The sequence below is a fragment of the Passer montanus genome, unplaced genomic scaffold, assembly GCF_014805655.1.
Source record: "Passer montanus isolate IOZ18808 unplaced genomic scaffold, ASM1480565v1 scaffold100, whole genome shotgun sequence".
NCBI classification, from domain to species: Eukaryota; Metazoa; Chordata; class Aves; order Passeriformes; family Passeridae; genus Passer; species Passer montanus.
The window spans coordinates 14933-28128 of record NW_024356506.1 but is presented as its reverse complement, the minus strand read 5'-3'; the positions used below and the strand labels follow the sequence as shown (position 1 = coordinate 28128).

Sequence of the window (13196 nt, the reverse complement as noted above, 5' to 3'; positions counted from 1 at the left end):
GCGGGATGCGCGAACCGCCCCTCTGTCACTATTAGGATGCGCCGCCCCCCCTTTTCCTTGCCAAGTTGGATTAGTCCTCGTACCTCCGCTGGCGCCTGTGGGTTGTACCACTCTGCGAAAAGGGGGATGCGCCACCTCGCTGCTTCCTCCACGCTACTTCCCTGCCGCCCCCAGGACGATTCCCTGTATTGTACGGAGGGCGTTACAGGGCGGAGGAGGCTCCGTGTTATGCCTGCGGCGCGTTGTCTCATTCCTCGCCCTTCTTATGCCTCCCGTGAAAACCAGTGGAACAGCTCAAGGGTAAAAGCGACGTGAGGGGAGGGGGCAGCGGCGCTCTCCCCCCTTTTCGCAAAGTGGTACAACCCACAGGAGCTGGTAGAGATAGGAGGAAGGATCCAACTTGGCGAGGAAAAGGGGGGAGGGGAGCGGCGCAACTTAGTGGCCGCGGTGGAGCTGCGCGCATGCGGGGCAGCGGAGCGGAGACAAAGGCGCCGCCGCGCCCCCCCCACCCCATCCTCGCGTCCCTCCCCGGTTATAACGCGCCCCCCATCCCCATGGATGCGGGGGTTTCTCCATGCCCGGGGGGGAGCCGGAGGAGGGCGGGGGAATGGCGGGAGGGCGGCGGGCAGGAGGAGGAGGTGGCGGCGGCGGCGGCAGCAGCAGCAGCGCATCACCCGGGGGGGTGTCGGTGAAGATGTCGCTCCGCCGCGCCTACTCCATCAAGGACAAGCTCCAGGCCATCGAGAGGGTGAAGAAGGGCGAGCGGCAGGCGTCGGTGTGCCGGGCTTTCGGCGTGCCGGGGGGCACGCTGCGGGGGTGGCTGAAGGACGAGGCGAAGCTCCGCTGGTTCCTGGAGCAGCTCGGCGGCGAGGTGGGCACCCAGCGCAAGAAGATGCGCTTGGCCAACGAGGAGGAGATCGACCGCGCCGTCTACGCCTGGTTCCTCGCCCTGCGCCAGCACGGCGTGCCGCTCTCCGGGCCCCTGATCCAGGCCCAGGCGGAGGCCTTCGCCCGGCAGATCTACGGGCCTGAGTGCACCTTCAAGGCGAGCCACGGCTGGTTCTGGCGCTGGCAGAAGCGCCACGGCATCTCCAGCCAGCGCATCTACGGCGAGGGCGGCCTCCCCACCGAGCCCGAGCGCGCCCCGGCCGCCCGCGCCGAGGTCCTGCCCGATGCCGGCGGCTACGGGGACGAGCAGATCTACAACGCCAACATCACCAGGCTCTTCTGGAAGCTTCTTCCCGGTGCTGGGATCGCGGCGAGGCGTCCGGCCCGCGGCGAGCGCGTCACGGTGCTGCTGGCCGCCAACTTGACCGGCGCCCACAAACTCAAGCCCTTGGTGGTCGGGGGTCTCCGTGATCCCGCCAGCCTCAGGCATCACAACCAGGAGAAATTCCCGGCTTGTTACCGCTACAGCCCCGAGGCCCGGCTGGCGCCGGCGCTTCTGAGGGCTTGGTTCTTTGAGGACTTCGTGCCGGGCGTCAAGCGGTACCTGCGGCGGAGCTGCCTGCAGCAGAAGGCCGTGCTGCTGCTCAGCTCCGCTCCGTCCCGCTCTGCAGCGGGGGCTGAGGATTCTCCGCCGCTCCAGACCCCGGATGGGTCCATCCGCGCGCTGTTCCTCTCCAAGGGTCCCTCTGGGAGCGGTTTGGCCGGAGCAGGAGGCCGAATCCCGGCGCCGCTGGAGCAAGGCGTGGTGTCGGCCTTCAAGCAGCTCTACAAGCGGGAATTGCTGCGCTTGGCCGTGTCCTGCGGCGGGCCCGGCAGTCCCGCGGACTTCGTGCGCTCCTTCCTCCTCAAGGACATGCTGTACCTGGCCGGCCTCTCCTGGGATCTCATCCCGCCAGGATCCATCGAGAAGTGCTGGCTGCTGGGGCTGCGCGCCGCCTTCGAGCCCCAGCCCGGCGAGGAAGAGCACGGCGACGCGCCGGGAGGGGAGGAAGGCGGAGGGGACAGCAAGGTCTTCAGTGACCTGACCCACCTGGCCGCCTTGGCCTTCAAGCGCTTGGCTCCCGAGGAAGTGTCCGACTGGCTGCATTTGGACGACGCAGCTCCAGGTGTGGAGGAGGACGGCGATGGCGAGGAGGACGCCGAGGAGGAAGGCGCCGAGGGCCGCAGGGCGGAGGAGGAGGATGAGGAGGAAGAAGCGGCTGATGGCAAAAAGGGCGGGGAAGGAGGAGATCCTTTGCTGCCCACGGCTCGGGAAGCCATCCAGGGTCTGGAGACGGCGCTGCGCTGGCTGGAGGGACAGGACCCCCGGGAAGTGGGGCCGCTGAAGCTGGTGCAGCTCCGCTCCCTCATCTCCATGGCCCAGCGGCTGCGCCGCGGCCGCAGCCCCCAATCCTAGGGCAGGGGTGAGCGCCACTTTTTTGGCTACCAACCACCCCTGGTTGGCCACAGAGCTGGGGACACCCCGGTTGTCCCAGGGGGATGGCAGTGGAGGTGCCACTCGCCCCTCTGTGACCGTGATCAGGAGGCCCAGATGCCTGTGGGTCACAATTCAGGGGATTTTTGTGCAACAGCTCGAATTCCAGGGCTGTTCCTTACCTAAATATACTTAGGAGGTGCTATTTTTTACGTCCCTTGTGGCTCCTGGTCACTGGCACTGCCAGAAAGGGTGTGGATTCCCCCCCTCAAATTGCCCAGTTCCCCCAGTTCCATGGGGAGAAGGGGTGAGGGAATGACCTGCTCGGTGTCCATGGGATAATGGGGGATGTGACACTGAAAAATCCCCAAATCCCAGAGCAGGGTTGAGGTGGGCACAGCCAGCTGGACATGGGCCACTCCTGAGGTGCTGCAGGGGAAACATTCCACCTTGGAAGAGGCTGGTGACGCCCTTCCCACTGCCACAACAGAATCCTGTTACACCAGGATGGTTTGGGGCTGGTTTAAGACCATTTCCTTCAGGCACTGGATTGGGAAAGGGACACTTGGGTGGCACCCACGAGAGAGAGTCACCTCCATCATTCCCACCACAGCTGGGACCACTGAGAGCTGCTGATCCAGGTACCATCATCCGAGCATCCTCGTGGAGCTGGAGGCTCCAGGGATGGGGTTGAGGTGTTCCTCACTGGGTTTGTGGGGTGGCCAGGGCTGGAGGACACGTCTGGGTGAGTTGAGGTTGGAGCAGGGAGGGCTCCTGGCACTGCCGTGGAATATTGGAGGCATCTGATAGGAATTGACCTGATTTGGATGAAATTTTAGGGTGTTTAGCTGAATTACTGGGAGAGGGAAATGAAATTACTCCTCAGTGCTGCCGTGCCTCGTGTCAGCGGGCGGGTGGGGGTTTTTACTTGTCGGTTCTTTGTCTCCTCGCTGCAGAGTTTACGGAAATTAAATGGATTTTTATTCCCATGTGGAGGTTGTCGTCTGTGAACTGTCATGTGGAGCCATCCCAGAGGGATTTGGGGTGGCACCAGGGGGATCTTCATGGGGTTGTGTCCTCTCCAGTGTGGTTTTCTCCACGCCAATGGGGTGTAATCATGTAAAATCACATTTCTGTTTATTATCTTTTGCACCAAAATCACCCCACAAAAAGATTCTGAAGCTTGGGTGTGGCTTATTTCAAATGGGAGTTTGTGAATGAAAGAAAGTTTCAGTTGTGTGACAGAAATGCTGCAAAGATCAGCAGAAGGTGCTGGGCTGGAGGTCTTTGAACTGGTTTGAGAACATAAAATTATGGAACGGTTTGGGTTGGAAGGGATCTGCAAGGCCATCAAATTCCAGCCCTCTGCTGTGGTCAGGGACACCTTCCACTGTCCCAAATTGCTCCAAGCCCTGTCCAACCTGGCCTTGGACACTTCCAGGGGTGGGGCAGCCATGGTTTCTCTGGGAATTCCATTCCAGTTCCTCACCACCCTCCCAGGGAGGAATTCCCTCCCAATATCCCATCTAACCCTGTCCTCTGGCAGTTGAAAGCCATTTCCTGTGTCCTGGCACTCCAGGCCCTTATCCAAAGTCAGGTCTCAGCATCCAGATGTTCCCACCAGTGATGTTTTCCCTGGAAAAAAACATTTTCATCCTCAAAGCAGATCCCAAATCATCTTTAATTGCATCTGTGCAGGTGCTGGGAGGCAATCAGAGTTTAATTAGGGCATGGGAAAGGCTCAGATCCTCTCCTGATGGGCAAGTTTGAGTTTCTACCCCCTCAATATTCCTGGAGATGGGAGAAGATCAGGGCTTCCATCCCATTCCCTGGTGCCAGGGAGGGATCGTGGTGCAATTTTTTTGGCTGGTTGAGTTCGTGCCCATAGTTCTGGAATGTGGGCAGCATCCTCATGGATGTGGCTCTGACCACAGGGATGCAGCCATTCTCCCAGCCCCAGCAGGGTTAAATTGGGGTCACCTCATTCCCAAAAGTCTCTCCCCAGTGCCACACATCCCACACCAGCTTCGTGCTTGGCGACCTGGGTGCCAGCACGGCATCCAGAAATCATGGATGTCACCTCCCCACGGAAGCGACCCCGTGGTGGCTTCCACAGCCCCCCAGGACCAGAGGAACCACAAAAATCCACACTCCCCCATTGCTCTGGCCACGTTTATTTGGTTCCAGCTGAGGTAACACGTGTCCACACCACCTCCCACCCTCACCCACGTTCTCCCGAAGATGCCAGGATCCCGCTCCTCCGAGGAGCTCGCTTTGGTCCCCACCGCCCCTCCTGCCCCAGAAGGGGTTTGTGCACTAGTCCTTGGCCATGTCATACGCCCGGTTGGTGGCCGCCTCCACGGCATCCATGACGGTGGCCCGGAGCGCTCCCTTCTCCAGCTGGTGCAGGGCGTAGATCGTGGTGCCCCCGGGCGTGCAGACGTCCCCCCGCAGCTTGGCCGGGTGCTCCCCCGTCTCCAGCAGCATCTTGGCTGCACCCTGTGGGACACCAGCACACCAAGAAAGTCAGATCTGGGACTTCCCAAATTCCCCTTTCCATGGTTGGATGGCAGCACCATCCCAACCACCCTCATGGCGAGGGAATGTCGCTGTGATATTTTCTGAAAAATCCTTTTGCCGGGGTTTTTTTTCTCCTGAGAAGCCTCAGAGGAGAAGAAAAACAATAATTATCTGCTGCGGTGGAATGCAAAGGTGCATCTGTGATTGGTCCATGGTTGTTTCTAATTAATGGCCAATCACAGTCAGCTGGCTCGGACTCTCTGCCAGTCACCAGCTTTTGTCGTCATTCCATTCCTTTCTATTCCTTTCCAGTTTTCTGATGGATCCTTTCTCTCGATTCTTTTTGGTATAGTTTTAATATAGTATTTTAATGGATCCTTTCTATTCTTTTTGGTATAGTTTTAATATAGTATTTTAATGGATCCTTTCTATTGTTTTTGGTATAGTTTTAATATAGTATTTTAATGGATCCTTTCTATTATTTTTGATATAGTTTTTTCTCTCTATTCTTTCTGGTATAGTTTTAATATAGTATTTTAATGGATCCTTTCTATTATTTTTGGTATAGTTTTAATATAGTATTTTAATATAATATAATATCATAATATAATAAATCAGCCTTCTGAAACATGGAGTCAAGATTCTCATCTCTTCCCTCGTCTTGGGACACTCAAACCATAGAGGGACTGTTCCACCGCCATCCCCTTCGCCCTTCTGGTGGCTTCATTTCTGCTTCCAAGAGGGGAAACTGAGGCAGAGCAGCATCCAGCATCTCATCCCGATGGATGTTGTGGAGCCCAGGAGCAGGAGGGAAGGGGGGCGATGCCAGCGTGTGCCAAGGACTCACCAGCAGCGTCTGCGCCGCGATCCTGCTGGCCAAGGCGCCCGGCATTCCCATCTTCACCGCGCCCTCGGCCAGCGCCTCGGCGAACAGGTACACCTGGGAAGAGGGGAGCAGCCAGGGGTGAGCCTGGAGCACAGCGGGGCACCCCAAATCCCTGGAGAGCACCCCCTGGCTTACGTAGGCCACGCCGCTGCCGCTGAGCCCGGTGTGGATGTCGATGTAGGACTCGGGGACCTCCTCGCAGAGGCCGCAGGAGGACAGGAGGCTCTTGAGGAGCGCGGCTTCCTCGTCACCCGCGTTGGTGCCCCGGGAGAAAACCATGGCCCCCGCCTGCACCACGCAGGGCAGGTTGGGCATGATGCGCAGCACTTTGGTCCAGGGCGGGAGGAGCTGGGGAAAGATGGGGATGGGAGAAGGGGGGCCAGCCCTGGGAAGAACCCAAGGGTGAGTGGAGACGCCGGTGGGTGTCACCCCTCAGGCTGGAGGAGAAGTGAGGAGCACGGGGAGGGAGCTGGAGGGGCTCTCGGGTGGGGACCTGGGTGCAAATGGAGGAGAAAGGAGAGGAGGAGGAGGAGGAAAGGAGGAAGAGGAGAATGAGAGATGAAAAAGAAGGAAGAGAGAAAGGAGGAGAAAGAGGATGAGGAAAGGAAAAAGGAGGAGGAGGTGGATGAGGAGGAAGAGGAGGATGAGAAAAAGGAGGAGAAGGAAGAGGAGAAGGAGGACAAGGAAAAAGGAGGAGAGATGGATGATGAGGTGGATAAGGAGGGAGAGGAGGAGAGGAAGAAGAAGGAGAAGAAAGAGGAGGAGGAAGAGGAAAAAGAAAGGAGAGGAAAAGGAGAAGGAGGACAAGGAAAAAGGAGGAGAGAAGGAGGAGGTGGATGAGAAGGAAGAGGAGGAGGAGAAGGAGAAGGAGAAGAACAACGAAAAAGGAGGAGAGAAGGAGGAGGATGTAGATGGGGAGGAATAGGAGGAGGAGAAGAAGGAGAAGAAGGAGAAGGAAGAGAAGAAAGAGGAAGAGGAAAAAGAAAGGAGAGGAGAAGGAGAAGGAGAAGGAGAAGGAGAAGGAGAAGGAGAAGGAGAAGGAGAAGGAGAAGGAGAAGGAGAAGGAGAAGGAGAAGGGAGGAGGAGGTGGATGAGGAGGAAGAGGGGAAGAAGGAGGACAAGGAGAAAGAGCAAAAAGAAAGGAGAGGAAGAGGAGGAGGAGAAGGAGGATCAGGATGAGGACAAGGAAGAAGGAGGAGAGAATTAGGAGGTGGATGAGGAGGAAGAGAAGGAGGAGAAGAAGGAGAAGAAGGAAGAGAAGAAAGAGGAAGAGGAAAAAGAAAGGAGAGAAGGAGAAGGACAACGAAAAAGGAGGAGGAGGTGGATGAGGAGGAAGAGAAGGAGAGAAGAAGGAGGAGAGGAAGGGGAAACAGAAGCAAAAGGAGAGGAGAAGAAGGAGAAAAGGAGGAGCAGGAGAAAAGGAGAAGCAGAAGGAGGAGCAGGAGACGAGAAAAGGAGAAGGAAAAGGAGAATGAGGAGGAGAAAAGGAGAAGCAGGAGAGAAGGAGGAGCAGGAGAGAAGGAGAAAAGAAGGAGAAGGAGAAGAAGGAGAAGGAGAAGAAGGAGAAGGAGAAAAAGGAGGAGAAGGAGAAAAGGAGGAGAAGGAGAAGGAGAAGCAAAAAGGAGGAGAGAATTAGGAGGTGGATGAGGAGGAAGAGAAGGAGAGAAGAAGGAGGAGAGGAAGGGGAAACAGAAGCAAAAGGAGAGGAGAAGAAGGAGAAAAGGAGGAGCAGGAGAGAAAGAGAAAATAAGAAGAAGGAAAAGAAGAAGGAGAAGAGGAAGGGGAAACAGAAGCAAAAGGAGAAAAGAAGAAGGAGGAAAAGAAAGAGAAAAGGAGAAGCAGAAGGAGGAGCAGAAGACGAGAAAAGGAGAAGGAAAAGGAGAATGAGGAGGAGAAAAGGAGAAGCAGGAGAGAAGGAGGAGCAGGAGAGAAGGAGAAAAGAAGGAGAAGGAGAAGGAAAAGGAGAATGAGGAGGAGAAAAGGAGAAGCAGGAGAGAAGGAGGAGCAGGAGACAAGGAGAAAAGAAGGAGAAGGAGAAAAAGGAGGAGAAGGAGAAAAAGGAGGAGAAGGAGAAGGAGAAGGAGAAGGAGAAGGAGAAGGAGAAGGAGAAGGAGAAGGAGGAGTCTCACCCGCTGCAGTGTCTGGATGGTGACGCCGGCCACCAGGGACACGACGATGTGGTGGGACCCCACGGCAGGACGGATCTCCTCCAGGACAGCCGGCAAGATGTGGGGTTTGGTGGCCAGGAAGACCAGGGTGCTCCTGTGCACCACTTCCAGGTTGCAGTGCGTGGTCCTGCAGCCCAACTTCTGCCCAGGGACAGAGTTCACAGGCTGGCACCCCCAAAAACAGCATCCCAAAAACAGCATCCCCACGGTAACAGCACATCCAAAAGCAGGAATCTGCAGCCCAACTTCTGCCCAGGGACAGGGACAGAGTTCACAGGCTGGAACCCCCAAAAACAGCATCCCAAAAACAGCATCCCCACGGTAACAGCACATCCAAAAGCAGGAACACAGCCTGGGGACCTGCTGTGGTCACAAAGCCACCGAGGCTCTGCCTGGATCTCACCCAGATCTGGGAAGGATGAGCCAAACCCCAGTGTGGGGGAAAGGGTGCTCTGACCCCCCAGTGAGGGACACCCCAAAATCTCCCACCCCCTTGGCCCCACTCACCCTCCAAGCATCCAGGTTTTTGTCCGAGGGAGCGCTGGCCAGGACGTTGCTGGCTGGAACCTTCCCTGGGGGGACACAGGGAATGGGGCAAGTGGCCAGGGTGTCCCCAGGGTTGGGAGGACAGCCCAGACACCCCAGTTTCCACCGGGATGTGATTCCTACAATCCCAGCACAATCCCAAAGGGGGACATGGGGCAAAGGGGGCTGGGGACACCAGGGAAGAGCAGCAGGACAGGGCTGTCCCCATGTCCCCACACTGATCTGTGCGACAGGGACAGCAGGGAAGAGCAGGGTCCCCGGGGAATAGCGGCAGGAAAGGGCTGTCCCAATATCCCCACACTGACCTGGGGGACAGGGACACCAGGGAAGAGCAGCGTCCCCCAGGAATAGCAGCAGGACAGGGCTGTCCCCATGTCCTTCCAGCGCAGGACAGGAACCCAGGGAAGGGCTGGGACCTTGGGAACAGGCCAAGGCAGGGATGTCCCCGTGTCCCTCCAATGGAGCACAGGGAACCGGGAAAGGGCTGGGACCTTGGGAATGAGCCAGGACAGAGTTGTCCCCACGTCCCTGCGCTGGAGGACAGGGACGCGGGGGCAGGCTGGCGTCCTTTAGGAACAGGTCAGGACGCGACTGTCCCCATGTCCCTCCACTGCACAGCAGGGAAGGGAGTGCAGGGAGCATCCAGAGCAGCGCTGTCCCCGTGTCCCCCCGCACTTCCCCGCGCCACAGGACGCCGGGAAGGCGCCAGACCAGGACTGTCCCCATGTCCCCTCCCCTGCCCGTGTGTCCCGGACCCTCCCGTCCCGTACCCGCCTGCAGCAGCCCCCGGACGAGCCCCCCGGCCATGCGCCCGGCGCCCACGAACCCGACCCACAGCTCGGGCGCCTCCATGGCTGCGCCAGGCCACGCCCCCAGAGCCACGCCCCCGGCGCTGATTGGCTTTGAGCAGCCACACCCCGCTCTGCTATTGGTGGATCCGCTTTAAGGGGCGGGGCGAGTGGGGTAAAGAGGGGGAACTGCGCAGGCGCCGGCGCCACGTGGTTCGCGCAGGTGCACGCATGGGGGTCCTGGAGGGAATTCCCAAATCCTTCCCAAATCTTCCCCGCAGCGCTCGGCACCCCTGGGAAACACGAGGGGGTCCCCACCACGGGGGTGGGGGACCAAATGTGGCGTGGGGGAGGTCCCCAAGGGTGTCCGGGGATGTGGGAGGTGCTTCCCACTCTCCTGGCCCCACGGCCTCCATGGGTTTGTGGGGGTGACTCTCCGAGGGGGTGTCCCCATATTTGTCGGTGGATGTGGGAGCTGCTTGCCACTCCAGGGTGCTCCTCACCCACCGGGATCACTGGGATTTTGGGAGGTTCCCCTTAGTGGGGTGGATCCCTGAAATTTGGGGAGGGGGGTGCTCTGTAATTTGTACATGAATAAGGGGTTTTTTCCCACTTTTTTTCCCCATAGGAGCCCCTCCGTTCCCATCATGCTGCTCCAGAGCTCCTGGGCTGTGCTGCTCCTCGGCGCCACTGCTGGGTTTTTGGGGTGGCTGGGCCTTGCTGCCCTCCCAGAGAAGGTGGGGACCCCCCCACAAATCCTCCTCGAGACAATCACGGGTGACAGCTGGCTCCAGGATGAAGCCACATCCCAGGAGGTGTCACACCTGGACATCCTGTTACTGTGGGGTGGCTCTGGGAATCCCTCTGGGTTGGGAAATTTGGGTTCTGGGATCCCCCATCCTGGGCAGCCTCTTTGCTTGGTGTAGGGATGGTTTTTTGGGGGGGTGTGAAGGTTGAATTCTGGGGTGAGCTCACATCTTTTTCCATATTTTACATCCCCAAACTCCCTCCTCTGTCCCCCATCCTGTGCTGGGAGCACCCATTTGGGGTGTCCATGGGGAAACCCAGCACTCCCCCATCATCACCCCCCAAATATCCTCCTCAGGAGGAGCTCTGGGAGACCTGGATGAGGTCAGCACTGGAGGAGACCCCCGTGGCCCAGCTGGTGCAGGACATCTCCCGCCGGATGGGTACGAGCCAGGGTTGGGGTGCTGCAACACTCCCATATCCCGCTTTGGGACTGATCCAACCTCTCTTCCCACCCCACAGGGAACCTGAGCAGCCGTGGGGCTGCAGAGCTCCGGGGTGGACACCAGGTTGTCCCACCCAGCCTCCACCAGGAGCAGGAAAGACCTCGGGGTGTTCATCCCCAGCCAGGTGGGAACACAGGGAATCCCATTCCCAGGTTTTTTCACACCAGGGTGCATCTTCCCACTGCTGTTTCCATCTTTTCCGTATGCAGAGAGCATCCTGCTCCTTCAGGAGGTGATGGAGAAGCTGCAGAGGGTCAACCAGAGCCTGGAGCTGATGCTGACAGCCTTGGAAGATGCACGAAGCCGGCTGGAAAAGCACCTGGAGCACCTCAAATCCATCCCTGCCCCGGATGGTGAGCGGGAACGGGGCCTGGAGGATCCGTGGGAGCTGGTGGGTGCCAACACCGGGCTCTTCCTCCTGTCCCACAGGTCAGAGCCAAAGTGTCACCTCCTCCTGCATCCCGCACGGCTCATACTTGGCACTCCTGGTTCTCCCGCTGGTGCCGCCGCCATTCCGGCCCATCCTTCTCCTCCTCTTCCTCGCTTCCCGTGCCCTCGGCGTTCCAGCAACCTCCACTCTCCTGGTCCTTGCTGCAGCAGGTGGGGACAATGTGGGGACAGTGGCTGGGGACACACCACCCTGTGGGGAGGGCTCTGTCCTCTCCCAGCCTCTGGTTTTCCCACAGGGCATTGGGTGGCATCCGCCTGCCGCGGTGCCGGAAGGATCTGGCCAGTGGTTCCACAGGAAAAGGCTCGGTACCGGCTCACCTCCACCCCGGAGAGGTAGGAGATGGTTGAGGAGGTGGCATGGAACCCTTGGGAGCTGCTGGATCTTCCAGCCTGGATCTTCCAGCCTGGATTTCCCACCCTGGAGCCATCTGGCAGAGGTCTCCAGGGAAGGACAGGACACATCTTGGATGGCTTTCCTACAGCTTTTGGACACCTCATCCCAACTCCTTCCATTTCTGTTCAGATATTCCATCCTGGGTGTCCCATCCTTGGTGCCGCATCCCGGATTTCCCATCCTGGATGTTCCACCCTGGAGCCATCTGGCAGAGGTCTCCAGGGAAGGACAGGATCCCAACTCCCTGCACCATTTCTGTTCAGATATTCCATCCTGGGTGTCCCATCTTTGGTGCCTCATCCTGAATTTCCCATCCTGGATTTTCCACCCTGGAGCCATCTGGCAGAGGTCTCCAAGGAAGGACAGGACACATTCTTTCTGGCTTCCCTTTGGGACACCTCATCCCAACTCTTTCCATTTCTGTTCAGATATTTCATCCTGGATGCCCCATCCTTGGTGCCTCATCCTGAATTTCCCATCCTGGATGTTCCACCCTGCAGACATCTGGCAGAGGTCTCCAGGGAAGGACAGGGCACATCTTGGGTGGCTTTCCTACAGCTTTTGGACACCTCATCCCAGCTCCATGTCCTGTTCCTGCTCAGTGTCACATCCCTGGGTGTCCCATCCTGGAGCCATCTCCAGGAAAGGACAGAACCTATCCCGATGGCTTTCCTGTGGCTTTTGGGCACCTCTTCCCACCTCCCTGACTTATTTCTGCTCAGGGAAGGGTGTGGAGAGGTGCATGTCTCCCTTGTGGTGGTGACACAGAGCCACCAAGGTGACAGGAGTCCGATTTTCCTTCTTCCCACACAGGGAATGCGACATGGAGCTGCTGCAAGAGGAGCTGGACAGGATGGAGATGAGCTGCCTGCAAAGTGAGAGGTGCCCACAAGGTGGGAGGCGTGGTGGCTGTAGGACACAGATCCAAACCCCATCTTGTGCTGGGATGTGTGTTATCCCAGAGTGTCCCCAAGCTCTGCCAGGGCATGTGCCAACACCCCAGAGTGTCCCCGTCCTCCACCTGGGGACAGGAGCTCTGGGAGGGTATCTCCAACCCTGCCATGTTCTTGCAGAGCCCTCGCACCTGGAGCAGCCCCAAGAGGTGGCCGGGGACATTCCCAAATTCACAGGGCAGGTGTCACCCAACCCTGGTGGCCAGAGGACAGCACCGAGCCCGTGTGAGGTAAGGTGCTGGGTGGGGTGTCCCCATGTTGGTGTTGTCCCCCAAAACCTGCTCTGGGGGGCCAGCTGGGTCTCCCTGAGGGCCAGGTCCTGCAAGGTTGGGTTGTCCTCACCATGGTGGCACCTCTGGCTGTGGGACAACCCCTTGGGAGACAGACAGGGCTGGGCACTTGACACACAGGGAGGAATTTGGGGTGGAAAAGGGTGTCCTGAAGATGGCCAAGGCACCCCAGGGGACAAGGGACATCTGCAGGAACCCCCTTCTTCCCAAACCAGGTGACACCGGAGCCGGTCATGGATGCTGGGAAGCTCTGGGAGCCCAAACCCTGCAGCCCGAGGGCCAACATGTGAGCACCAACCACCCAGAATGTCCCTTCTCCATGGCTTGGTGTCACCTCAGGGGGACGCCCCGCTGCTGGTGGCTTCCTGGGGTCCTGATGGGTGTCTCCTCTGTAGGTCCCCGTGCCTGGGGCTCACCAGGGCTGGGCAGCGGTGCCGGAAGAAGGCGATTCCTGGGCTGGAATTCTGCCACATCCACACCACTGGCAGTAGCTTGGCCATGGATTCATCCCCCCGTTTTTGACCCTCTACCCCCTCCCTGAGGGGTTTTTAATCCTTTTTATGGCTATTCCATATCCTGGTGGAGA

The 13196-nt window shown here is 58.5% G+C and overlaps 3 protein-coding genes across 4 annotated transcripts; 2 read left to right on the top strand and 1 right to left on the bottom strand.

Annotated features, from left to right (window-relative positions):
* The first annotated feature begins 84 nt into the window (after positions 1 to 84).
* TIGD5 (tigger transposable element derived 5) lies at positions 85 to 3351 on the top strand. Its single transcript, XM_039714110.1, has one exon. The coding sequence runs from the start codon at positions 575 to 577 to the stop codon at positions 2342 to 2344; it is 1770 nt and encodes a 589-aa protein (XP_039570044.1). The 5' UTR covers positions 85 to 574; the 3' UTR covers positions 2345 to 3351.
* Positions 3352 to 4518: 1167 nt separating this feature from the next.
* Positions 4519 to 9364, bottom strand: PYCR3 (pyrroline-5-carboxylate reductase 3). Of its 2 annotated transcripts, none has more exons than XM_039714149.1 (6): positions 9253 to 9364; positions 8444 to 8508; positions 7898 to 8077; positions 5904 to 6116; positions 5730 to 5822; positions 4519 to 4861 (listed from the first exon to the last, which is right to left on the bottom strand). In XM_039714149.1, exons 1-6 carry the CDS (start codon positions 9332 to 9334, stop codon positions 4679 to 4681), a joined length of 816 nt encoding a protein of 271 aa, XP_039570083.1. In that variant the 5' UTR covers positions 9335 to 9364; the 3' UTR covers positions 4519 to 4678. The 2 variants fall into 2 exon arrangements, with proteins under 2 accessions (XP_039570083.1, XP_039570093.1); XM_039714159.1 differs by having other exon boundaries at positions 5904 to 6056.
* An 89-nt stretch (positions 9365 to 9453) lies between these two features.
* LOC120504710 lies at positions 9454 to 13165 on the top strand. Its single transcript, XM_039714484.1, has 11 exons — positions 9454 to 9493; positions 9899 to 10007; positions 10376 to 10460; positions 10540 to 10647; positions 10733 to 10876; positions 10953 to 11123; positions 11210 to 11306; positions 12181 to 12260; positions 12441 to 12550; positions 12826 to 12896; positions 13006 to 13165. The coding sequence occupies exons 2-11, from the start codon at positions 9918 to 9920 to the stop codon at positions 13130 to 13132; spliced, it is 1083 nt and encodes a 360-aa protein (XP_039570418.1). The 5' UTR covers positions 9454 to 9493; positions 9899 to 9917; the 3' UTR covers positions 13133 to 13165.
* Positions 13166 to 13196: the final 31 nt, after the last annotated feature.

Coding starts and splice junctions, on each gene's coding strand:
- TIGD5 (XM_039714110.1), top strand. CDS start 575: ATGCCCGGGGGGGAGCCGGAGGAGGGCGGGGGAATGGCGGGAGGGCGG.
- PYCR3 (XM_039714149.1), bottom strand. CDS start 9,334: ATGGAGGCGCCCGAGCTGTGGGTCGGGTTCGTGGGCGCCGGGCGCATG. Junction 6,117..7,897: donor CCATCCAGACACTGCAGCGG/GTGAGACTCCTC, acceptor ATCTTTCCCCAG/CTCCTCCCGCCCTGGACCAA. Junction 5,823..5,903: donor GCGGCAGCGGCGTGGCCTAC/GTAAGCCAGGGG, acceptor CCCTCTTCCCAG/GTGTACCTGTTCGCCGAGGC.
- LOC120504710 (XM_039714484.1), top strand. CDS start 9,918: ATGCTGCTCCAGAGCTCCTGGGCTGTGCTGCTCCTCGGCGCCACTGCT. Junction 10,648..10,732: donor GGGTGTTCATCCCCAGCCAG/GTGGGAACACAG, acceptor TTCCGTATGCAG/AGAGCATCCTGCTCCTTCAG. Junction 11,124..11,209: donor CCTGGTCCTTGCTGCAGCAG/GTGGGGACAATG, acceptor GTTTTCCCACAG/GGCATTGGGTGGCATCCGCC.